The sequence below is a fragment of the Rhinatrema bivittatum genome, chromosome 9, assembly GCF_901001135.1.
Source record: "Rhinatrema bivittatum chromosome 9, aRhiBiv1.1, whole genome shotgun sequence".
NCBI lineage: Eukaryota > Metazoa > Chordata > Amphibia > Gymnophiona > Rhinatrematidae > Rhinatrema > Rhinatrema bivittatum.
The window spans coordinates 265,793,093-265,819,528 of record NC_042623.1 but is presented as its reverse complement, the minus strand read 5'-3'; the positions used below and the strand labels follow the sequence as shown (position 1 = coordinate 265,819,528).

At 45.4% G+C, this 26,436-nt stretch overlaps 1 protein-coding gene across 1 annotated transcript; it reads left to right on the top strand.

Annotated features, from left to right (window-relative positions):
* The first annotated feature begins 2,775 nt into the window (after positions 1 to 2,775).
* LOC115098968 (aquaporin-12-like) lies at positions 2,776 to 25,621 on the top strand. Its single transcript, XM_029616165.1, has 3 exons — positions 2,776 to 3,382; positions 14,744 to 14,860; positions 23,633 to 25,621. Exons 1-3 carry the CDS (start codon positions 2,776 to 2,778, stop codon positions 23,842 to 23,844), a joined length of 936 nt encoding a protein of 311 aa, XP_029472025.1. The 3' UTR covers positions 23,845 to 25,621.
* The last annotated feature ends 815 nt before the right edge of the window (positions 25,622 to 26,436 follow it).

Below are 26,436 nucleotides of genomic sequence, written 5' to 3'. Positions count from 1 at the left end.
CAAGCCTACAACTAGACCGGTTCAGAAGGAGGTTTGTGCTAAACCTGCACTCCAGACAATCCCAGCAATTCCTGTTTCCAGTGAAGAAGAACCGATGCAACTTGGTCGCAGTCACCTGACTTCAAAAGAGAGAAGACTTCGGAAGAGGCATGGCCTGTGTATGTACTGTGGACAGACTGGTCACGATGTCCCAACATGCCCAATTCGTCCAGGAAAAGGACTGGCCTAAGTCCTGCGGGAGGACTGTTCTTAGGCCGTACCATGACCTCTCTACTCTCTCTCCCAGTCTCCCTGATCTGCAGACCATATGAAGTTCAAACTCTTGCCTTGATGGATTCAGGGGCAGGAGGCAACTTTATACTTCAACGCCTAGTGGAACACTTGAGGATTCCCCTCGTCACTTTGGAATTTCCACTGCTCTTATCCTCCATCCATGGAGAGCCTTTGCTGGGAGACATAACCTGGCGTACTGGACTGGTAACCCTTCGCACCTAAGCCCTCCATAGAGAATCAATTTCCTTCTTTGTGCTGAAGAAGGCTATGCACCCTATCGTTCTGGGGTTACCCTGGTTGCAGTCGCACCAGGCTCAATTTGACTGGGCCACCTTGGAACTCTCCCGCTGGGCCTAGGTTGTCATGGCAAGTGCCTTAAGGAGGTTTCTCGTGTCCTCTGCATGCCTATGACTTCAGTGATGCCAGGACTGCCGACTCAATACGCATCATTCAGTGATGTGTTCTCCAAAGAAGCTGCTGACATCCTTCATCCACACAGATCATACGACTGTGCCATAAGGCTGAAACCTAACACTGAATCTCCTAAAGGATGTGTCTATCCTCTCTCTGCCATAGAGAACAAGGCTATGTCCGAGTACATCGAGGAGAATTTACAGAAGGGATTCATTAGACCATCAAAGCCTCTAGCCGGCACAGGTTTTTTCTTCGTGGGGAAGAAGGACGGTACCTTGCATCCTTATATCGACTATTGAGGTCTGAATGAGATCATGATCAAATATCGATACACCCTGCCTTTAATCTCAGAACTATTCTGAGATTAAAGGCATCTCTCAAACGCTAGGATTAACACTATTCACACTCACTCTATTCAACGCCCAATCGATCACAAAAAAACTCCACCTCCTCAATGACCACCTGACGGACAACAACCCTGATACAGCCATACTGCAGAGCATCTTCGCAGGGGCCTACCTAAAGCTGGCCCCATTACCCAAGGGCTCAACCTGCAGGGAACGAGGGATGGTAGTGGTGAAGCTCCAGCTAGCCCCTTCTCTCCTTTGCCTTCACCTCCTGACATTGGTGACCTGCAGGGAGTATCCCTCTTGGGTAGTGACAACAACAGCTCAGGCCAAGCGTCCACATTCTACGTCGAGATCGGCAACACTCCTCTTCCCCAACCTTAAATCCTGGATGCTTTTCTGGTGAGGAAAGCCTTCTTCCACTCCATGGCCTCAGGCTTCCTTCCTTGTTGGGAAGAGCCCTACTCCACATCCAGGTGGTGTTCAGGCCCAGCAGCCCACAGGCTGGCTGCTCTAGGCCACTACCTCCCGGAGGTCCCTTTCACACCAGCTCAAATTCTTCCTTGTTTTATACCTTCCAGGAAAAATCTGTCAACCAATCAGCTCCTCCCATAGATTTCAGGGGAAACCCACTGCAATACCATATCTATCAAATACAAAACTCGAATTCTGTAGTCCCAAATGCCATCCAATGGTCACTCTTATAAATACAAGAACAGAACATCCAACATTTTCCCATAACATATCATTAATGATAAAGCCCTGGGTCTCCCCCCATCCACAATGTCTTGTGCTTTTAAACTGGAAAGCGATAAAATTTTGGGGACAGGGGGTACCCCCCTACAAAGGAGTATACCCACCTAAGTTGAATCTAATTGGTGGCCACATCACCTTCATAATGGGAGAAACACATTCTGGAAAGAGTATCTAAAAGTGGATCTAATTAATCACTGAATTATCTTTCATACAGGAGAGCAGTGCCTTTGATATCCATGAAAAATTTGATTAATATTAACCTATATTTAACCTTATGCAAATTACACTTCCCATGTAGCTACTCTTGTGCCTCTGTCATGTACAATTACCCTGTGGTATTCCTATGGTTCCCTTTAAAAACTGCTTCACTTGTGAAACTGCTGTGAATACTACTTCAGTAGCACCTCTATAAGAGCATGAACCTGTCTGAAAATGGTATTAACTGTTAGCCATAGGGCTATTCTCAATTTAGACTGCCCTGTTTTGGACTATATGATGTTCTGCCCTACCAGGTTGACCAGATCCTCTCCATTTTTCAGACACCAGCAGAGATAAACATCCTGTGACAGTCGGACAGAGTAATAAGGGGAAGGATATGAGGAACTGTGAAAAAATAAATTTCGCATACCAGCTCAGTTAGTGGAACAGATGTTTAGTGGATTTCCTGATTTGGATCCAAAAGGTTTCAGTTAAATTCCAATGTCCCCCAGTTGGAAAAGTAAGATGTGGCATTATGGAGTGCATAGCGATTGTTGAACCTTCACACTGGAAGAAAATAAACTCTAAATGGCTTGTGCTTTGTTTGCTTCTCTAGCCTGCAGATTAGTAGCTGTCACTACATGTGTGCGCTTTCCCAAGCATAACCTTGAACCTGTTGACATCTAGCTGCTGCTGCAGACTGTGCCACGTTTGCTTAAAGAGCTTTTTATAAAAAGGAGCAGTTTTCATCTCTTATTTCACTGCCCTCTCCTTGCTTCGTATTAACATGGCTGGTTTGAATATCCTAATTGCATTTTTTGCCTCCATAGTGGTGGTTTGCGAGATTGTCCGTCAGATTTCCAAAAAGTTTTTGCCTACCAGGCTATACAACAATTTTGCCAGAGAACTTGTTTGTTCATTACAGCTGTGTGCCTGCTGTCTTGAATTGAGAATGCTGGTGGAAATAGGGCCATGGGGTGGTGGCTTTGGGGCTGATGTTGTCATGACCCTTCTCTTCCTCCTCTTCTTGGTTCATGGCGCATCTTTTGATGGAGCATCTGCAAACTCTGCTGTGTCTCTCCAGGAATTCCTGCTTTTAGAGTCGTCCTTCATGGCCACTACTGGAAAACTCTTGGCTCAGATTATAGGCATGGAAATAGCCAAGCTACTCACCAACTACTATTGGTCCTGGGAACTGACAGACTTTCATCTCATTCAGAACCTGATGGCACAGAGCTGCAGCTCCTCTATACAGATCTCACTGTCTCATGGCATCTTTGTGGAAGGCTTGTGTGCCTTGTTCTTTCATCTAGCTCTTCAACATCTCCAGCACAGTCGTTCCATGTACAGGGTCCCAGCTTTAGCTCTAACAGTCACTATCCTGGTGAATACTGGTAAGGAGTGGGCTCTCTTTTTCATGTTTCCAGTATTGTTTTTTCTTGGAGAGAAGGTGAAAGGAACAGATGCAATATAGGGTCTATAATGTGGTGTTCTTATAAATCAGAAGAAAGGCATCAAAAAACCAGATGTCTGTTAGTGTGTGTGATGGATGTATAGCCTGAAAAGTACCTTAGCCATATGGAATGATGGGTGTAGGAATGTGTGTATTGGGGAGGAAATGGGCTTTGTTTGAAAAGAATGTTACTGGTTTGGAAAAACAGAATTATGTTTAATCAATAACATAGAGATTAGCACTCTGGGTATTTTTCTATTTTATTTAAAAAAAGAAAATCCAGATTTTTTTTTTCATGGCATGTATATATATTTTTTTCTTATTTATAGAGATGTGAATCGTGTGATCGATCGTCTTAACGATCGATTTTGGCTGGGGGGGGGGAGGGAATCTGATCGTTGCGGTTTTGTTTTGTTTTTTAAATCGTTTAATTCGTAAATCGGGGGAGGGCGGGAAAACCGGCACACTAAAACAGCCCTAAAATCCACCCCGACCCTTTAAAATAAATCCCCCACCCTCCCGAACCCCCCCAAAATGTTTTAAATTACCTGGGGTCCAGTGGGGGGGTCCCGGTGTGATCTTCCACTCTCGGGCCATGGCTGCGTTAATAGAAATGGCGCCGGCGCCATTTTGGTTCCTGTCCCCCGACGTCACGAGCGCAGGAGATCGCTCCCTGACCCCCGCTGGACCCCCAGGGACTTTTGGCCAGCTTGGGGGGGCCTCCTGACCCCCACAAGACTTGCCAAAAGTCCAGCGGGGGTCCGGGAGCGACCTCCCTGCACTCGGGCCGTATTGCAAAATGACGCCGGCCGTATGGCCGTATTGCTGTATTGCAAAATGGCACCGGCCGTATTGCTGGTCGTATTGCCGGCCGTATTGCCGTATTGCAATACGGCAATACGGCCATACGGCTGGCGCCATTTTGCAATACGGCAATACGGCCGGCGCCATTTTGCAATACGGCTCGAGTGCAGGGAGGTCGCTCCCCGACCCCCGCTGGACTTTTGGCAAGTCTTGTGGGGGTCAGAAGGCCCCCCCAAGCTGGCCAAAAGTCCCTGGGGGTCCAGCGGGGGTCAGGGAGCGATCTCCTGCGCTCGTGACGTCGGGGGACAGGAACCAAAATGGCGCCGGCGCCATTTCTATTAACGCAGCCATGGCCCGAGAGTGGAAGATCACACCGGGACCCCCCCACTGGACCCCAGGTAATTTAAAACATTTTGGGGGGGTTCGGGAGGGTGGGGGATTTATTTTAAAGGGTTGGGGGTGGGTTTTAGGGTTGTTTTAGTGTGCCGGTTTTCCCGCCCTCCCCCCTCCCCCGATTTACGATTTTTGATGATAAATCGGGGGAATTCCTATTGTATCGTGCCTCTAACGATTTTTGACGATTTAAAATATATCGGATGATATTTTAAATCGTCAAAAAACGATTCACATCCCTACTTATTTATTTGATAACCTATCTTTATGCCACAAGCCTGCAGGCAGCAAATAATATATACAACGATTGTACAACTTAACATGAATATAAATAACTTCATTTGCATAAATAGCACCAGAACACTAACTAAATGTAATCTCCTGATATAAGTCCACCACTCCTTTCTAATTTTAGCCCATTCACTAATACTTCAGTTCCACCCTCTGCCCAGTCATATAGTTTAATTCTCAGCACCGTTTTCTGTCATTGTGACAGTGATATTGCTGTCAATAACAATCAGGCAGGCATAGTTTCTATATTGAAACTAGGACATAGAACAATCCTAATCCACTTGAAGTACTTGTATAAAAGTGTTTTAAAGCTATGGGGTAAAACAAGAAAAGGCTGTTTTCCTAGCAAAGTGATTCCCAACCTGAGGTCCATGGATCCCTATGGGTCTACAAGATCATCACAAGGGGTCCGCTGGAAGGGAGACAATCAAAGTGCAGCTGCTGCGTGAAAAGCAAGCTGACCTCACCTCTGAGGAGCTCTGCTCTAAGGCTGCTGCTGCTGGCTGATCTCATTGCCCAATCCCATGCTGTCCATTCCAAGAGGAGATGAAGATCAAAATCTTGAGAAGTCCAAACCCACAAAAAGAGGAGATGGGGAAAAGCAGAGATGAATGCTGCGCACAGAACCTAAGTCAGCAAGGACAGGAGGCAAGCAAGCGTGCAGCTGATTGCTGCCACGAAAAGCCTGAAGTCACATGAAGAAGAGGAGGGGAAGTGTGCTGCCTCCACTATCCGAATTAGCTGCTGCTGCACATAACCAGAGGAGGAGACAAACAGGGGGATAACCCCAAGGAGTGTTTGTGGGCATTGCTGCCTGTCCGCTGGTTGCCTTGCTGACTTGACACTGAGAGAGAAAAGTTGCACTATGAGTAGTATGGCCATAGGGGACCAGGAGGAAGGGAACATTTGGGAGCCAGCACGTGGGGGTGGGGGGAGGGGATTAAAACAAGAACGCAAAAAGGGGCAGAGAAGGGACATGGGGAGTAGAGGGCAGGAGCGATAGATTCAGGAAGATGCAGGAGGGAGAGCATGCAAGACGGTGTTATGGGTGAGAGACTCCAGGGTAGGAGGAAAGGCGCTTTGGAAGGGGATATGGGAAAGGCAGCACACAGGAATGAGTGCAGGAGGGAAAGACCATGAAAAGGGACCACGAGGGGGAAGGAGAGCAGGAAGGAAGGCATCCAGGAAGGGGACATAGGGGGCCAAGTGTGAAGGTCCAGAGAAAGGAGTAAATGCAGTTGGAAAGGGGTCAAGGGTGGGAGGAAGCAGGGCTGCAGGGAAGGCACTCAAAAAGGGGATATGGGTGGATGGAAGCAGAATAGGAGAGAAAGGAAGGATTCAAGTGGGAGGCTAGGCCGGAGAGGATCAGAGAAGGGACTTCAGGAGAAGCTGGCTAGAGGAAAGGCACTCTGGAAGGAATCAAAGGTGGGGGAAGAAGGGCAGGAGAGAAGGCTTTCAGAAAAGGGCCATAAGAGGAGAAGACCAGTGAAGAGAACCACAGGGAGAGATAGCAGGAGGGAAGGCACTAGGGATGGAGTCATGGGGGAAAGGCAGGAGGGAGAGGTGAATGTGATGGGTCATGAAGACATTGGAACAGACATCTGACAGGGTCAAGGAAGGAGGTGGGAGGGATGGACCTCCATCAGTGATAGTTTTGAAATCCGTGCATATAAAGTCTGTGGTGCCACCAGCCCATGATTGTTCAAAAGGACAATCCATGGGGAATGTCCCTTTCAAAATTCACTTGCAAGCTCATGGGTTCAAAATACAATAGGTTGACTGCTGTAAAGGGAGAGAAACTAAAGGAGTGTGTGAGAGACGGGTAGGTTGGCAGCTATGGGGGAAAGAGGCTAGTGAGAAGGGACTTGTAATAGTGAGACAGACTGGTGGGGAGGGCTTGGGTATAGACTGGCGTAGATCTGCCAGGAAGGGGAGGGAGAGTGGTAGAGAGAGACAGCTAGGGGAAAGAAGTGTAAAATTACATTGGGATGAGAGGGATTGGTGAGGAAGATCTGGGGTTGAGATATAGTTGGAGTGGGGCTGGGTAGAAGTGGGGAGAAAGAAAATTGTGTTGAGGAGCTGAGGCAGAGAGACTGGGGAAAGACTAGTGATGAAGAGGGACTTGGGGGAGAGGAATTGGTGAAGGGATTCGGGGAAAGAGACTGATGCGGAGTGACTGGTGGTGGGAAACAAGACTAGTGGGGACAGGATGGAGCTCCCTAAAATTTTTGGATGTTGGAAAGGAATCCCCATTCCTAAAAAAATTGGTAACTCCATCATAGTGCATGGCAGTTTAGCCACTGCTAGAGTCACAAGTAACAGCTGTTGAAATAATGCTTATCATTTTTATAGTGCTACTTGTGTACACAGTGCTGTACAATAAAGTTAAGTATTCAGGAATAATATATCCATGCTCCATAGAGCTTATAATCTAAATGGGTGCCCAAAGCAATTGGAGTTATATTGACTTGCCCAGGGCCATTCTTCCTCCTCTTGGGAGGAACTTGGAGTCTTAGCTGGTTCATAATACTAAAACAGATTTCAAAGATGTCAGGCCAAATATGTTGAGGCAGCAAGTTTGTTTATCTTAAACAACCTCTGTAGACAGCAGGATGAATTAGCAATGACACATAGGGACATCATCTGATGGCACCGAAATGATCTATCTCTCTAAACCCAAAAAACTATTACTAGTGAACATTTGTGGGATATCCCATGTGAACACTGCCTCATGAGTGAGCTTAGCTTTAGTGAAGTATTTGACTCTCCAGGGAGGCAGGTGGGTATTAAGCATGGCTAATTCATCCTGCTGTCTATAGAGAATCCTGTTTATGGTAAATAAAATTGATTTCTTTGTGGATAAGCAAAGCTCAATTAACCATGACATGAGGAGAGTCCCATGCTGAGGGTTGTGTTTGGAGCACCCTTGTCATGAAGCCTGTTGTGATGATTTTCTGTTCTTTGCAGGTCTCTTTTTATGACTTTTCAACCATCTCCTTTCACAAAACTGCTGCCTTAAACTCAGAATCTAGCTCCGCCCATTTATGATGTTGCCGCCTGCCCATATCAAATAGAACCATACTAATGCCTGGAATTGTTAGTACCTTTGTTGCGCAGGAGGTGGACCCTTGGGCCGAGGTGGGGTTGACACTACCCATGGGGGAGGCCCTAGGGGTCCCCACCATTGGTAGGCGGAGCTGGCTGACTGACAGAGGCCAGCTGGAGCTTCGCCAATAGCAGCCCTCAATCCCCGCAGGTTGAGCCCTTGGGTGCCGGGGCCGGCTGGAGTTAGGTGGGCCTCCATCCGAGGTTTTCTGGGAGATAAGGAAGTCAACCAGGGACTAGCAACGGTGGAGATGGAGAGTCTGTACTGGACGACGTGGACGGGCCCAGAAAACAGCAAGGTAGGCAATCAAACAGCGCCGTGAGGATAACAACAAAGAATAGATGCCCAAGGGTCTTTTTCCAAATCTTTAATTGGTGGAGACGTATGTGATTAATTAAAAATGCCCGACTCGCGCCGAGTTTCGCCACATTCCAGTGGCTGCCTCAGGGGCTATGAGTAAACATAAATATGAATATAATAAATCATAAATACATTAAAAATAATAAAGAAAGTAAAAAAATAAATTAATAAAGCGCAAACCATTTAAAACAAATAGTCAATAAAGTTAAAATATAGTAAAAAGAACCTCACATAAATAATAAATAATTAGAACATACATTAAAATATAAAAATCAATGTAACATGTAAAAATCAATGTAGCATACATCTAAAAAGATATACAGACTAATAACTGAATAAACATGAACATACAGACTAATAACTGAGAAAAAGACTAATAACAGTAAAAAAAAAAGAGGCATACAGATTAATAGCTGAGTAAAAAAGGCACTTGAGCAACATCAATCTAAAAACTATTGTTATTAGACAATAGGAGACCTATATGTAATTTAAGAAAGGTAAAATACCTTAAATGAGAGCACACTGAATATGTGCTCTCATTTAAGGTAATGATTTGACCAGGAAGAATCTCAGGAGCAGAGCATCAATGAGTATCCGTGGACTTCTGGGCCTGGATCGCGGCTTGGTGCAGACGAAGGTTTGTCTGATTCCAGAGAGCCTTGAGGGCATCCGCAGTAGCTTCTGTGGCTGGAGAAGGTACAGACAGCGGTATAGGTAGTGGAGGCCGGGGCTGCTTACCATAGACAATGGAGAATAGCGACGTTCCTATAGCAGCAGCAAAATGAGAGTTGTGGGAAAACTCCACCCAAGAAAGAAGTTCTGACCAGTTGTCCTGCCGGTCATTTATGTAGGCATGGAGAAAGGTTTTTAGGGAACAATTCATATGTTCAGCTTGATTGTTGGCTTGCAGATGGTAAGCTGTGGTGAGGCTGATGTTGATACCAAATTTACAACATAGGGCACACCAATAGCAGGCGACAAACTGGGGACCTCTGTCCGAGACTATGTCCTTGGGTAAACCGTGCAGATGGAATATATGAAGGAAGAACAGGTGTGCCAATTCTGGAGCAGAAGGTAAGCCCAGCAATGGAACCAAATGGGCCATTTTTTAAAATCTGTCGATGGTGACCCATATGACTGTGTTACCTTTAGACGGTGGCAAGTCCACGATGAAATCCTTGGAAAGATGTGTCCACGGCTCTTCTGGAGCAGAAAGTGGTTGGAGCTTGCCCCAAGGTCGATCGACTGGGGGCTTTTGTTGAGCACAAGTATTGCAGTAATCGACATTTCAAAAAGAAACTAAAGACTTGGTTTTTTGCACAAGCTTTCCCAGAAATCTAATAGCCGGAAGAAAACAATATCAGCCTGGACTCTGACCCACCATCACCTTATGTACATAGTTTACTGTATATTTAGTTATCACTATTTAGCTATTCATGCTTAATCTCTGTAACCTCCGCCAAGTTCCTCTGCCCCCCCATATTATCTGTTATCTTGTTTCAATGTAAACTGCCCACTGAGGCGTCAGTTTGATTTCCTTGTAAACCGGTGTGATATGTATATTATACAGGAACATCGGTATATAAAAACTAAAAATAAATAAATAATAAATATGCTCTGGCATTAGAGACCAGAAGAATCGTGGGAGTAAAGCAAGAGTTTGTGCCCATTCTGGGTGACCAGCAAACTTGTAATCGTGTGCCCATCGGAGAACTCTTTCACGGAGATGATGGGGCACAACAGTTTTCCCAGCAGGGACTGGGAGAGTCGCAGGCAAGCAGATTCAGGCAGGGTTGATGATGTGACTTGGTTCTTCTGGAACATCTTTGGGTTCGAAAGAGCGAGATAAGGCATCCGCCTGGAGATTCTTCTCTGCTGGGAGATACCAGAGTTCAAAATTGGACCTGGAAAAGAACAAAGTCCATCGGGCTTGATGAGCATTGAGACAGGCATTGAGGCTCGTGTTCAAGGTTTTTGTGATCGGTGAGAATCATAAATTTGGGCTGGGCGCCTTCTAACCAAGGGCGCCATTTCTCCAAGACCAGCTTAATTGCGAGCAGTTCTCGGTCTCCAATACTCTAATTCTGTTCTGCAGGGAAGAACTTATGAGAAAAGAAGGAACATGGGATCAGGGACCCATATGTCGAATGCTGGCTCAGAACTGCCCCAGCCCTGATAGCAGATGTGTCCACTTTGACCAGGAAAGGGTGGTTTGGGTCTGTGTGACAAAGGCATGGTCCAGCGAGGAAGGCCTCTTTAAGGCGCTGAAAGGCTGTAAGGGCTTCTGGAGTCCAATTCCGAGTGTCTTGGCCCACACGGGTCATAGCTGTGAGGGGAGCCGCCAAAGTTGAATAGTTGGAAATAAAATGGCAGTAGTAGTTTGTAAATCTGAGAAACCATTGCAAAGCTCGGAGGCCCACAGGCCGAGGCCAGTCTTGGATTCCCTTGAGTTTCTCTGGGTCCGTGGAAAACCCTTATTGTGAGATAATATATCCCAGACATGGCAAACTAGATTGTTCAAAGAAGCACTTGTCCCACTTTGCAAAGAGATGGTTCTCTCAGAGACGTTGGAGGACCATGTGCACATCTGCATGGTGCGAAGTGAGGTCCTTTGAAAAGACAAGAATATCGTCAAGGTACGCCACTACCTTGACATACAAAAGGTCTCTGAAGATCTCATTGATCATTCGTTGAAATACAGCTGGGGCATTTCAAAGGCCGAAGGGCATTACCAGGTATTTGTAATGCCCATCCCAGGTATTAAAGGCCGTTTTCCAGATGTCTTCAGGGCATATGCATACCAAGTTGTAGGCTCCGCGTAGTTCTAATTTAGTAAAGATGGAGGCCCCTTGAAGGCAATTGAACAGTTCAGAGATCAAAGGCAGAGGATACTTGTCTTTACAAGTGATGGCATTTAAGCCGTGGTAATCGATACATGGCCTTAAGGATCCGTCTTTCTTCGTGACGAAGAAAAATCCCGCTCTGGCAGGAGAAGTTGATAGTTGAATGAACCCTTTAGCTAGGTTCTCTCAGATATACTCCATCATGGTTCGGGTCTTCGGTAGTTCCACACAAAAGCTCGATGGGGCAATCAAACTTCCAAAGATGTGGAAGGATATCAGCCTTCTGCTTTGAGAAGACATCTTCAAAGTCTGCATAAAGAGCTGGGATGCCAGAAGAGGTGGTCGTTAGAGCAATTGTAGGAGGCAGTACTACCTTTTTTCAAGCAGATCTGATGACAAGCTGGACTCCATTCAATCAGCTGGAGAGACCCCCAGTCAAACTGGGGAGAATGATGTTGGAGCCAAGGTAGTTCCAGGACTACCAGATGAATCGATCTTTCTAGGATGAGAAATTCAATTTGTCTGGCTTCATTCCATTGGCGCCTGAGTTTCCAGGACATTATCCAGTCGGTGTAGGACTCTACCATCTCTCATCTGCTATCTCTGGGCTGAACCAACTTCTCCAACAAATTACACAGAGGCCCACCTAAGTCCTGCTGGGGAATAAGGGCTGGTATAGGTGAAGCTCCAGTGGCCTCTGCTTCTCAGCCCACTCCACTTGCCGATGGTGGGGACCCGTAGGTTCTTACCTACGGGCTGCATCAACCCCACCTCGGCCCAAGGGTCCACCTCAGATGCAACACATGGAGCATCAGTTGCAGTCCTTATCAGAAAGCATGGGGGCAACTGCACAGAGCAGTTACTACCATGAACAGTTTGCTGGGCAGACTGGATGAACCATTTGATCTTTATTTGCTGTCAGTACTTTGTTAACTATGTTAGCAAAGGAGCTGTTTAGCAAGTGCCTGAATGCACTTGTTTACAAGTGCATTCAGGCTATTACATTACTCTGCTTTTTACCCTGTCCATAAACTGCAGGTGGTCAGGAAGACTAGAGTGCTTGTTGACCCTCCTAGTGTGCTCAAGTGCCCAGGACCATCACTGGATGTTGACCATATATCAAAAGATACATAATAAACGTGCAATACATAAGAATAGATACACACCCTATCTGACTTTCCTATATACAATGCTCACTTTGCTGGTGTTCTGGTTGGGAGTTGGCCAATCCTTTCCACAGCTGCATCCGATATGGTACTCATGTTCAGCACCAATTGTTCCATTGCGGTGAAAGTGGCCTGGCTGTCAGGCCTCTAGGCTGTCTTCATGACCTACATCCTCCTAACCACTCGTTGGAGGTGGCTTTGAAGGTGGATCAGGCTGGATGCCTGGTTTTGCACAGTTTAAGGAGGGTTTTCAGGGACACTATTTCATAGTAATGAACTGTTTTGCATCTCACTAAGTCATCAGACATTTTGTGTTAAGACTCTTAGAAGCTAATTTATGCATGAATAAAAGTGCTGTAAACTCTTGATTGCATGCATTAACAGTGCTTTTAATGTATATCAATGCCTGTTGAAAGCATTAGCACATTTTAGTACATGGGCCACAGATTTGTTTAAAGGGGTGGGGGTGGGGGTTGAGGGTCACCAAGTTCTAGATTACATCTTGGAATTTAGCCAAGAAATTGGGATTAACATCCTTATTTCATCTAAAAAATGACATTGACATGTTTACATTTCCACATAGACAGATTGCCACTAAAACATCTCTTTTGAAAGACATAATCCCTAATAATACAGCCAGGTGGAAATGTTGTAAAAAGATATGGAAATATTGGGCATTAGCAGCCTGTTTGAAAAGAACTTCCAAGCACACCTTGACATGTTACCTGCATATATTACATCCTACAAAATCCAGAAAGAGGCTCTTTAGCACAATTCAAGTATTAAGAACACTAGCAGTAAATTTTTGAGATTGCGACCACGTCTAACAAACTCTGATTTAAGAGTGAGGTTTATGTTTGTGAAGGTATTCATTCAGTTAACCCATTTGGAAACACTACATCAGGAAAATTAATTCATTCACCTTAAATGACTTGCATGCCAAAGTTTTTAAAGGTAACAAAGGTCACATTGTAAAGTGATGACACCTGAGGATGCCTGGCTCTTTTTCTCTCACTGACAGCAAGACTAGCATACTGCCTCAGCAGAGTGCCAACAACTGGATGGGTTGCACTCAGGGGTGGACCCTTGTCCGGTAGCAGTGGAGAACGGCTCCCTGGTAGGGACCAGGAAGGACCTGCTCCCAGGGGATGGAGCACTGGAGGAGACAGAGGCTAGGATGAGCTTCACCACTGGAAGCCCGCTGTCCCCCCGGGTGGAGCCCGTAGGGACCCGGGCCGCTTGGACTTAGGTGGGCCTCGCAGGGTCTCCTGAGAGGAGATAGTAGACAAGCGTGCCCATGGACAACAAGGGAGCGCGGTCGGACTCGAGGCTATAGGTCAGATGGAGCAAGGAGGACCAGAACAGTGTAGGCGATGATAAGGCAAGGGAGAGAGCCAGAATCAGGAGACATAGTCAATCAGGCAGAGGTCAGAATCTGAGGGTCAGTCCGAGGAGTAGTCAACGAGGCAGGGGTCAGGTTCGGGAGGTCAGATGAGGTCACGAGGCAGGCAGAGGTCAGGATGCAGGCAGCAGACAGGAAGGTCAAGGAACAGGCCGAGGTCAGTACCAGAGAGACAGTCCGAGGATACTACCTGGGAGACGAACAGACAGACGCAGGAACAGAAGGACGCTGGAACAAGGCTGGAATGGTGGGATGCAGGAACAATGCTGGAACAGTAGGATTCTGGAACAAGGCTGGGACAAGACTGGATCAAGGCTGGAACGAGATTGGAACAAGACTGGAACAAGGCTCAGAACGCAGTGACAATCTAGCACACAATACATTGCCAACCCAATTGCCAAGGCAAGGAAGTGTAGGCAGGGACTTCCTTAAGTAGTTCCTTCAATCAGGGCGCGCCGCGGAGCTAGGACCCACCCCTGGCCCTACAAGAGGCCAGGCGGTCCACACGCGTGTGCTTAGGGGCGTGGCCAATGCCACAGGAGACGCCAAACTCCGGGGTGAGGTCTGGTCACAAAGGAAGGTCCAGCGACCACTGCCGCGGGACCGCAAGGGCTGGAGGAGCTCGCAGCTGCCGCTGGGGAGGCCGACCCGGGAGCTGCAGAGGATCCAGAGGGGTGAGTAGGCCCGTGCGCGGGCCGGACACGGATGGGGCGCGCAACAGGTTGGCATGAGAGCCAAGTTATCTCTGTAGCCAGGGTCACTCTCTGCAAAGTCGGAATGCTGTTTTATATGTTAGTCAGAAAAGGTGAAGCAGGCACTGCTGCTACCCACCTGCTGTATGACTTTGCCCATGTTAAATTTCTTAAATTAAAGCAAGAAAGAATAATACATGAAAAGAAAGTGTTTCATGAAATTTTGTATGTATTTTCCCTAACAGCTGGACCATACACAGGAGCATTTTTTAATCCAACCTTGGCATACTCACTCATATTCCACTGCTCAGGAAATACCCTGCAGGAGTACATTCTAGTATACTGGATGGGACCCCTCACAGGTAAGGGATGCTGGGGAGTATCATTACTGAGGAATTTCCTACAGGAATACATCCTGGTATACTTGGCAGGGCTTCTCACTGGTATTGGACTCTGCCAATATCCAACAGATATAGAATATGGTAGCCGTTGAAGACTGTAAGGCTTCTCTACTCTATCCATCAACCCTTCCTGCTGCAGTATTAGAGAGGTTACCCTACCATTGGTTTTATCTTCAATGATTTACAGCTAGAAATCCTGGGCATCCCAGGCTTCCTTGAATTACAGTATAGTCTGCATCCCACCTGCTCCCCTAGAATGCTTTCATTTATCCACCATCCTATCTGTGAAAAACATTTCCTAATATTGCTCCGTAGTCTACCCCATCAGAACCTCATATCATGGCCCCTTCTATAACTAATATTCTGCTGAAAAATGCTTACAGCTTTTACATTATTTATAATCTTGAATTATTTGAATATCTTTATCCTATCCCCCGCTCCCTTATTTCTTCTAGATTATAAATATTCATGTCTTTTAGTCTCATTTCATAGTCCATATGTGTCAGGGCCTGCATCATTTTGGCATCCATTCTCAGGATTGCTTCTATTTTTGTCCATATTGTTTTGGAGGAACAGCCTCCAGAACTGAATATAATATGTCAGATTAGGTCCCAATAATGACCTGTACATAGGCATTATTGCTGTCTTTTTTTCTACTGGTTATGCATCTTCCTTTGCAACTTAAGATTCCTTTGATTCTTGCCCACTGCTTTGTCACACCATTTTGTGACCTTGACATCATCATATATGATTACTCTAAGATCTTTTTCCTGTTTGGTACACATCATCACCTCACTATTGATACTATTAAATAACATTTTTATAGCATTTCTAGGCATTTACAGAAAATTAAGAGACAATCCCTATTGCATGGAACTTACTATCTAGCTGAGACACACATACCAGACAAATAATTTCTAGTAATCACTTAAATATTACAGTAAAACATGGGAGGAGGAGCAGACAATGCAGCCCAACTCAATGTTAAAAATGGCAGGGTGAGCTTACACTCACCATCCTTAACTAACAGTGCAGTTGGGATAAAAAGGTGCATTGCCTCTCCTTGCTCCCCTCCCCATCTTAAACAATACACCAACATGAGAAATGGAGTTAAGTAAGGCAGCAGTTTAATAACCATAACTATTGACAATTAACATAGAAAACCCAAGCCCAAACATTAATTTTCCAACATTAAACATATAAATCCCCCCGACCGTGCTATAACCCCTCTACCATGATCCAATGATAGAGGCTTCATGCCCAGCAATGCCTTCCCATACCATCCGGCCACCCAGGCCACCTGCTGTGATCTCTCCATCACCTCTCAATGGAAGAGATCGCATGTTACCCAATCAGAGTTCACTCTGACTGACCAGCTGCAGATAAATTGGACCTTCTGGCCCGTATACTATCACATCAACTAGCATTTCTCTGAATCACCACATAACCAATCAGCCCCCCCCCCCCCCCCCCACACACACACACACACACACACCAAAAACCAGGCTCGGGTTACCTGCCAGGGATATAGCACTATCCTCCTCAACCCAAAACTGTAGCCCCCTAGCGAGAGACAAACAACTGCTCCAGGACTTCCTGAATGGCATTGTTAAAGAGGTCAATGCCAATATCTGATAGATGAATATTGTCTGATCTATAGAACCCTGGGCAATGATCTCTAGCCCAATCATGCCTGACTTGGAAATTCCCCTGCAAAATAAACCAATTCCCAATTTGCTTATTCATCTTGGGACACTCCTTCTCCAAATCGGTTAGTCACTCAAACTAGGCCAAAATAAAATATTGGACCATCCCATTCTCGACACTGGCATAAGATTCATCAAAGTAGCGAGATCCTTCCTAGCCATGGCAATAAAGTCCCTGCAAGTCCAAACCCTCATATCATTGTCCCACAAATATGCCGTTGCATCTTTTAGTCGACCATGTCTCCAGCAACTGCTGCATGACTGACTGCAGCTGATCCCACTGCGTTCTTCTATGGCTGCACCAGCAAATTTGTATCCCTTTCTCAGCCATGCCCAGGTGTTTGCCATTAAGATGGATGATGGCTTGTTCATGGGCCCAATGAACAAAGGAATGGCCCATGATCTAGATGCACCTCTTGTTCATGATGCCCTCATGAACATCTATAAGAGAAGAAAGCAATAACAATGAGAGCTCATGGTCACCCCATCTGGTCAATGCCGAATATAAGATGCAAAGGCCTCCGAGTGTCAATAGCCAATCCACCGAATGTCCTCTGCCTCCATACCTGCATATGTGGCCATGCCTATGAGGAAAGAATGGATTTAAAAAGAACTGGGATTCCATCCCATGCTCTGAATAACATGTTTCAAAACACCTGAAAACTGGGAATACATCAAAGAGGAGCCATCCACATGAACCTGAAAAAGAAACCGCCAGCCGTGCAGACAGCCAAGAAAGACTGTGGGCTCTCCATGACACAAACAATTGCTAGGCTGGCATGACATAGCATAATCTCCCGACCCCTGGCCTGCTGATCCATCTTAGACCTATGAATTTTCAAATGCACAAACTCATCTGCCACCAATACATTCCTCAACAGGAGACCCACTGAACTCATAAGAGCAGAAGAGGTGGCCACAAATTCTCCAACTCATAAAGCAGCATAAAAGTCCAGCTTGATCGTGATCCAAAACAAGGAGACCTCATAATCAGACCAACACACTCCATGGAAGTGCTTTACCAATGCCACCAAGTCAACAAACCATAAAGGTTGTCAATATCCGCAACCTGACCCCTATACCTCTCCTAATCTCCCAACATACAATAGACCACAGATTTCCCCCACTCATGACTTTCTGAAAAAGGAAAATCCCATCAGGTGAGAACTCAAGCAGCAACCCCAACAAGAAACCCAAAGCCTTTGCTTGTAAAATATACTGTAGCATAGTCATTTCTCACACTGGGCCCCCATGCAAACTAAAACTTCAGAAAAAACAGACACACTGTCTCTGTCTTTCACAAGGACATCCTGGTCATGGGGGCTAAAGAGGCTAAAATCATGACCCCTGATGCACCGCTCCCAAACGCCAGACAATCACTAGTTGGCCTTCATTCCTACCTGGTCTGGCTCTCCGTTTCTCAAAGAAAAAAAATAAATGGACTCTGAGACATTCAGGTTAAAGTACCGTTCTTAATGTTTATTAACTTGTACACGCTATGGTAAAATTACTTTTACTGGCCTTTCTTCTTTCCAGCTTGTTGCAAGCTTCCAAGTTCTCGCCCCCTGTTGATTGTAACTTTGACTTATTCCTACTTATTGTTATCTTTCGTTTACGTGAATTTGTTACTCTAGTTTTCTTTTTTCCCTTTGTTAAACTGTAAACCGATCCGATATGGTAATTTACTATGAAGGTCGGTATAAAAAACTGTTAAATAAATAAATAAAATAAAAATAGGTCTGCTGGAACAGACTCTCCAATCTTTGCTGCTTCTGGTGCCAACCAACAAAAAAGAATCCACTTGGAATGAGAAAGTACATCGGCATTTGAGTTATCAGTTCCTGGCACAGATCTCATGGTAGCAGTAATATTCCACTTAAACAAAGCAATGTGAACTCCCTAAGCAGTGCAGATAACCTCTCACATCTAGCACACTGAGAGTTAATAACTTCAACCACGCCTAAGTTGTCACACCACAATAACACCCTTTGATTCTGCAAACCCTCATCCCAAACAGCCAAAGCCACAACCAAAGGGAACAGCTCAAGAAAGGTAATATTCGAGGTAATCCCCTTCTCCTGCCATGCCTCTGGACACCTATCCACACACTAGGCATCCCTCCAAAAAACCCCAAAACCTTTCAAACCCACTGTATCAGAAAACAGTTCCAGATCCTTATTAGACACCATCGGGGCCTGCATAACCATTACCGTATTAAAGGACTCAAGAAAAATATCATAGATATGAAGCTCTTCATGGATTCTGAACATTACATGGATAAAGTGATGATTGCAATGCACGCCGCCATAGCCACTGAAAGCTGCTGGATGAAAACTCTGCCTATAGGTATAATTCGGTAAGTGAAAGTTAAGGTCCTAATAAGGGACTGCAAATGCTACAAGATTATTTTCCGTGCACCTCCCATCATCCGTACCAGATCCCTAAGATGAGATACCTTCTCCTCGGATAGATGTGAAACCATGGCTACCAAAACAAGTTAAATTCCCAAAAATGTGATCCAAGACATTGGTTCTTATTCTGTACAATGGAAATCCCCAAAAGCTCAGCCGCTGCAAGAATCCAGACAGCAACCATGAACAAACATCTGAATATGCAGGACTCACAAAGTCATTCAGGTAGTGTACCACGTCATCTAGACCCACCGATCTCACCATAACACAGTACACAAAAGAACTAAAAAGCTCAAACAAGGAGCATGAAATACAGCACCCCATGAGAAAACAGCGATCCAAGTAATATTGATCTGCAAACTTGAAACCTAGCAAGGGGAAGCACTCTTGGTGAATGGGGAACAGCCTAAAAGCAGACTCAATGTCCACTTTAGTCAAAAGAGCCCCAACACCCACCTTCCTCACCAAGTTCACTGCCGACTCAAAAGTGGCATACTTCACAGAGATAAATTCGGGAGAACAAAATCATTAACAGAAGCACCAAGTTCAGTATCAAATGAATTTACTAGCCTCCTTCTTCAGGATGACCACCAAAGGAGACAGGTGTATATCCCAGATAGGCTGAACCTCAAAAGGACCCGCTATCCTCCCCAAGGAGTACTCCCCAGCCAGCTTCTCCCTCACCAAATCAGAAAACCTATTCATGGACTGAGAATTCCTACACACCCCCCCCCCCCCCTCAAACTGGCCCTGTATATGGTTTATGAAAGCCTGCCTCAAACCCCTCCTGCAATGTGGCTGCTGCTCTCTTTTTTTTTTTTTCAAAATTATTTTTATTGAAAGAAGGAAGCACAATATCAAGGGACCCCAATGGGCCCCAAACACTACAAAGTGGTACAAGTAGAACAATCGAGCAAAACAGATGAACAATAGGAATACAGGTGTAAGCACATTATTACGGTATAGTAGACAAACAAGTGAGAAAAACTACTGAACCCTGAAGAACAGCTACATGAGGGTACAAGATAAAACCCCCTTCTCTTTTCTAGTATTTTCTTTGCAACCAAGAACTCCCCTCATCCCCCCAAACAGCAGCATCCATACATCATTCATACAGCCACAGTCAACCAAGCCCCCCAGTTCAAGTTCCTCTACCCCTTACCCCCCCTACCCCAAGAGCTTGTCCCCCCCAATATCACATTTCAGCCCAACTAGGATAAGGCACTGGAACAGGAAGTAGGCAAATCCTGCCGAGCCGCAGAACCATCCCATAAAGCTATGCGTACAGAGTAGATTAAAACCACTGTAATCCTGTAATAACAGAGCTTATATGTCTAGCTCTGTAATGTCTGCCTTCCTAGTTGGGAGCCCCTTGCAAAACCTATATTCATAACCTATATTCAGCAGTCCACTCTGAATGTCCGTGGGCAGTAACTTGAAGAAAGTCACCCATTCAGTGGAGTATAACTCATCAGGCTTCCTTCTGCCCCACTTTATGTCTAACCATTCCATCTGCATTGTCAAAGCCTTTCTCTGGAGCCAAGATCCAGTTGAGGGTGAAGCCTCCTCTGTCCACAACACCAGAATGATTTTGCATGCTATTAGGAAGGCTAGGCATGCAATCTATCTTGTGATGTACACTTGCTGACTGCCCCTTCTACCACCCTTGATAGGAGAATATGGCATTTTTTGAAACCGTTATCCCAGTCCATTGAAATTTGGAATTAAATGTATCCTACATTTATATGAGGATAGTAAGTTTGATGTTGTGTGTTTTGCTATGTTGGGTCAAACTTTTAACATTCTTCCTAGGCAATTTATTGTTTATCTCCAAGCTCGGCATTATTTGAGCTCTTTTAAATGAGAGACTGATTCTTTTCCTCTGGAAATTTCTTTTGCTAACAATCTTCAGGACATGGAATTCTTGAGAAACTCCATTGCTGGCTTGCACAAATTGTGTAAAAAGAGGATGCAGGCCCAACTCCATGAACCTCTTGCTACCTATTGGTCATCCTCCTTGAGGGAGTCTATTTCTGCCGATTACTTGTCTGGCTGTTTCAAATCACTGCATTGCCTTAATCCTGAATCTAGTTTGTGGGATTTGCAATTTAAACTGCCGTACCATATTTATCTTGATGAAGTGAGGAGACATGGAATGGGTTTAGCTCCTATCTCACTGTGTATTAAATGTGGAAAGGAGGCTGGCTCCTTAATTCATCGTGTTCTGTACTGTAAAAGTCTGGATATGTTTTGGTGCAGCAGTTTAAACTGCATCACATAATAAGTAGTGGCTATTCCTTAGGTCTTCTTGGTTAATAGCAGTTTATTGAATTCTTTACGAACTTGTCTACACCTTTTTTAAATCCAGCTAAGCTAACTGCCTTAACCACAACCTTCAACAATGAATTCCATAGCTTGTGTGTTGAGTGAGAATTTTTTTTCTCCAATTTGTTTTGAATGTGCGACTTATAACTTAATGGACTTTCTATTTACTGTTTGGGATCTTGCCAGGTACTTGTAAATTGAATTGGCCAATTTTTTAAATAGAATACTGTGCTTGATAGACCCTTGGTGTGCCCCAGTATGACAAATTCTAATGTTCTTATGTAATACAAATATATAAGAAATGTACATTCCCAAAGATGCCATATTCCAATTTTTAAAAGCTCAAAAAAGTTTGTTACTTTTTTACCTTTGTTGTTTGATCTTATTTTTCTTATTCATTGGTCACATAATATTAAATAATCAAAATGGCAGTCAATCAAGAAAAATAAACTTAAAAAGCCACCTTTACTTACCCCCTCCAGCAGCTCTCCTACTCCTCTTCCATGCAGGCCGTAGCCCATAGCAGAAGAAGCAGTAGAGGCTAAGCTCTATATTCATGGTCCTCTTCCTTAGGGCCCATGTCTCTCACACACACACCATACCAGTCATGCATGCCCCCATGACCAGTTTCTGTCTCTCACACACCAATCATCTCCAAAACAGTCTTTGACACACTCACCAGTCACCTTCCTGGACAGTTTCTCTCATGCCATATACACACACAGGCTTCCCACTCCCATGTTCTACTTACATATACGGGCTTTTCACTCTCATAATCACTTTCTCTGTCTCACACACACTCACCAGTCTCTCCCTCCCATGCTTGTTCTCTCCACATGCACAGGCTTCTCATTCCCATAATCACTTTCTCTGTCTCACACACACTCATCAGTCTCTCACTCCCATGCTTGTTCTCTCCAGATACACAGGCTTCTCATTCCCATAATCACTTTCTTTCTCTCAGGCACACACAAAAAAACACATACCAGTCACCTGATCTCTCTTATGCATACACACACACACACACACACACACTGGCTTCCCACTCCCATGTTCTCTTTCAGATATACAGGCTTCTCACTCCCAGCTATGTCTCACACACACCCAGGTTTCTCACTCCCATGCTCACTCTTCACATGCACAGGCTTCTCATTCCCATAATCACTTTCTCTCTGTTACACACACACACACACACACCAGTCTCTCTCTCATTTCCATGCTCGCTCTCCACGTGCACAGGCTTCTCATTCCATGAATCACATTCTTTCTCTCACATTCACACACACCAGTCTCTTTCTCTCACACACACTGTCACCTTACTAACCAGTCTCTCTCTCATGCATGCACACACATACATAGGCTTCCCACTCCCATGCTCGCTCTCACATAATCAGGCTTCTCACTCCCATGCTTTCTTACACACACACACACATACACACACATATATCAGCTCTCTGACTAGTTTCTCTCAATCAAATACATTCTCTCACACACAGGCTGGCTGGCTGCTTCTCTCTCTCTCTCTCATTCACTTCCACTCCCCCCCCCCCCCCCCCCCGAGCACAAATGGTAGCTGCAGCAGCCTCCTCCTCCAGCCCCCGCAGGCCAAGAAAGAAGAATCCCTTCAGCCGCGGGAGGCTCATGCTGCTGTCTCCTTTCTGGCTGCTTCGATTGCTCAGGGGCCGATACTGCCGCCGCTGCTATTTTTCCATGCGGCACAGCTCTTTCTCCTTCCCGCGCACCGCGTATCACTTCCTGTTCCGGGTCACGGGGGGGGGGGGGGGGGTGGGAGGGCGCAGAAAGGAAAAAAGGCCAGCCACGGGTGCCAGAGCTTCTTCTAGCGCCGCTGCCGTTCCCGCTGGGCTTGAACGTGCTGATAGCCCGGCGGCAACGGCAGCAGGGAAGGAAGGAAGAGCATCGGGACAGACCGGGAGCACGCGACACACCAGCCGGTGCCTGGCGACACACACACCGGTTGAGAAGCGCTGCTTTAGTGTATGGCGCCTTGTGTAACTGATTCACCCTTGTTGTTGTTACCGCCTTGTGTAACTGTTCAGGTCACACTCATATACCCCCAAAATCTGCCCTGTCAGCAATGCAGTCAAGAAACAGCAAGTTCATAATTAGAACATTCTAGTTCTGCGGCTTTAATGGGAAAAAATGAAGAGGAAAAAACAGGTGGGGTTGGCTGAGCCCCCTTTAATAGAGCATGGGCTGGAAATTATTACAAATTAAAGTGAATTACAGATTTTTTTAATGAACGCTGTCCTCTCCTCTCTGTCCTCTTTTAGGGATGATTCTGGCTCTCTTCCTCTACCAGGGCAACATCCCCAGGCTGTTTGAAAGAAATCTGATCTACTGTCAGAAAAGCAAATACAGGACACCCAAAGGAAAAACAGTGCAAGTCCCTAGGGTTAAACAGGATGCACCTGCACCTACAAACTTACCAAAGAAACCCAGCATAAAAGGCAAGGTAGAAGCTAATCAGAAAAGAGCCAATTGAATGGACATCAGGGACAGTCTCCTTCCTTCCCCAGGAAAGGGGGTGGTTGTAATGGGTGACAACAGATGGGATCCATAAACCTTCAGCAGAGCGGATTCATGAAGGAACTACAGAGCGTGAAAGGATGGGCAAATACTAAAACCCCAGGGGGAGGGAGAGGCTCTATTTCTATAACCCCGAATTCAGGGTGTTGACTACGGCTACACACAAGCATGGTGGCTAAGTCCCAATTGTAAAGTCACCAGTCTTTTTGCCCCGGTGTGAGGGTTCTTTTCTAATGGGGGGAAGATGTGTAGCTGGGACTCCTTCCTGTGTGTTACTAGCAATTCTTCAGTGCAGGTACGCTGGAAAGAACAGGCTGCAGTCACTGGTGGGGTGCTCCAACTTAAAAGTTGACTTTGGTTAAAAATAATCAATTTGCATTAACAAAGCTGTTCCCAGTTATATCCATGTTTAGACTGTTCTCTTGGATCAATTATTTATTTTCTCGCTCTGCCTATCTTTCTGTGGAAGTGTCCCTCATTACTGGGTCCTGAAATTTGCTTACCCTCCTGTGAGTGGAAAGATAAGCATCCCAGGTGGGCCGGAGTATACTATATGTGGAGGGATCCCTTCCCCAAACAGTGCCTGAGGTTCCAGTTGAACTCCCGATCTTCAAGAGTCAGTCAATCAGTGTCTTATGTCCCAGGGTGAAGACTCCTGTGTGTGTGGGGGTGTCTTCTGATGTCATGACTATTCTACTCTGGATCTCACCTCCCAAATGCTCTATTGGACTTCTCTGAGGTACAGGTCTTTAGGCTGGGAAAGGAAGGTGGCTCCAAAACTTTCTCAAAAAAAAAAAAATACCCAAACCCCGAATCTTCTTAACTGCAAGAAAACGTTATTTTGTGGCACATCACCACTGTCCCTTCCTGGATGGTGAGAGGGGCTCAGAAAGCATTCTCTACCCAAGGCAGGGCCTGTGTCTCCTCCAGCCAAAACCAGGGATTCACAAAAGAAAGAAAATATCCAGAAACTGACCTCACCAGAAACCATCCACTGTACTCAAACACCTGAAAAAAACCCTTCCAGGTAGGTAAGGGAAAACAAATCTGTCTACAAAAGGTCAGCCTGTGAGGCCCAAACTAAAGACAGGAGAAAAACAGCTCCTTCCTCTTCAAATTCCAAACCAAAATGCCACACCTCTCTCTCCACTCCCCCCTCCCTTATGCAAGCCTCAGAGGAGGTGTTATATTCAATGGTACACCCCTCTACTAACTCTAACCCCAGGGCCATCTAATGGAGACCTGGAAGGTCTCTACACTCATTTACAAAATGAACTATTGCGGGAGATTCCCTGGGAACATTTTCTGTTAAAATGGACTTGAGATTTTTGAAAGGGCCCCCAAGGACTTGATTCATGCCTTACTGAGATACTTTGGCTTGTTTTTTTCCTTTGTTCTGCCTTTTCTGGTTTTCCTGTGTTTTATTCTTGGTTGCCATACAGGGCACCCTAAAAAACCCGGAAATGTTTATTTGGGAGGAATGGAGCTAGAAATATAGAAATGATAGCAGATAAAGAACCAAATGATCTAATCAGTCTACCCAGCAAGCTTATATTAGAACCTGCCATGCAGGTTACCCCCATGCTTATCAGCTTCCCAGTCTGTAAAAGTCAGGGCGCTTGTTCATTGCTGTTTGAACCCAATTTCCCTTTATGCCTTGCTGTGAAAGCAGAGAACAAACTTGGAGTTGCATCAAAAGTATCAGGGTTATTGGTTAAGGCTAGTAAAAGCCACATCAGCCAGTTACCCCCATGCTTATCTGTTCCCCAGACCATAAAAGTCGGGGTCCTCATTGCTTTCTGTCTGAATCCAATTGCCCTTTTCCCCCTGCCATTGAAGCAGCGAGCAATGCTGGAGTTGCATCAGCAGAATCAAGGCTTTTGGTTAAGGGTAGTAACCGCCACACCAGCAAGTTACCCCATGCACTCTTCTCTTCTTTTCTATCCTCTACATGCATTACTAGGAAGAATATCATTCTGGAGCATATAACTATGGAACCTAGGTGAGAAATATTTAGGAGGAGAGGAGAAACACAATGCGAACCCGATACTATAAAGGATAAGAGTGGAGAATAGGGAAGACTTCAGGAGAGGACTGGAGAAGTAATTCAATTATTAAAAGAATTGCCTTTGTTCAAATTGAAGTTATTTGCTGGAAGAAAAAGTTACAAATATATTTGAAATTCTGATTGTAACTCAATTGGACTTTAACATCAGAGTTGTAATGAACCTTTCATTCCATGTTATCAACTATCAGTAAAATTGAGTTGGAAACCATCCAGTTTTCAGCGTGATTATTTGCTGCTATCCACCTTTATTGAAATCATCAGTGCTGTTTACAAGGGAATAAAAGGGCAAGATAAAAGCTAAGAAATTGTTGTGTTGAGGCATGGTTGTGGACTCTTGGTCATTGTGGCAATGACTCCTCCCAAGGGGAGGGGCCCCGTGGGGAACCACAACGATAGGCTGACCTCTGTAGTAAGCGGACAGAGGGAAAAGAGATTTTATTGTACAGCAACGGTGCTGTCCGAGGAGCGGACAGTGCTTGT

Coding starts and splice junctions, on each gene's coding strand:
- LOC115098968 (XM_029616165.1), top strand. CDS start 2,776: ATGGCTGGTTTGAATATCCTAATTGCATTTTTTGCCTCCATAGTGGTG. Junction 3,383..14,743: donor CACTATCCTGGTGAATACTG/GTAAGGAGTGGG, acceptor TTTCCCTAACAG/CTGGACCATACACAGGAGCA. Junction 14,861..23,632: donor CTGGATGGGACCCCTCACAG/GTAAGGGATGCT, acceptor GTCCTCTTTTAG/GGATGATTCTGGCTCTCTTC.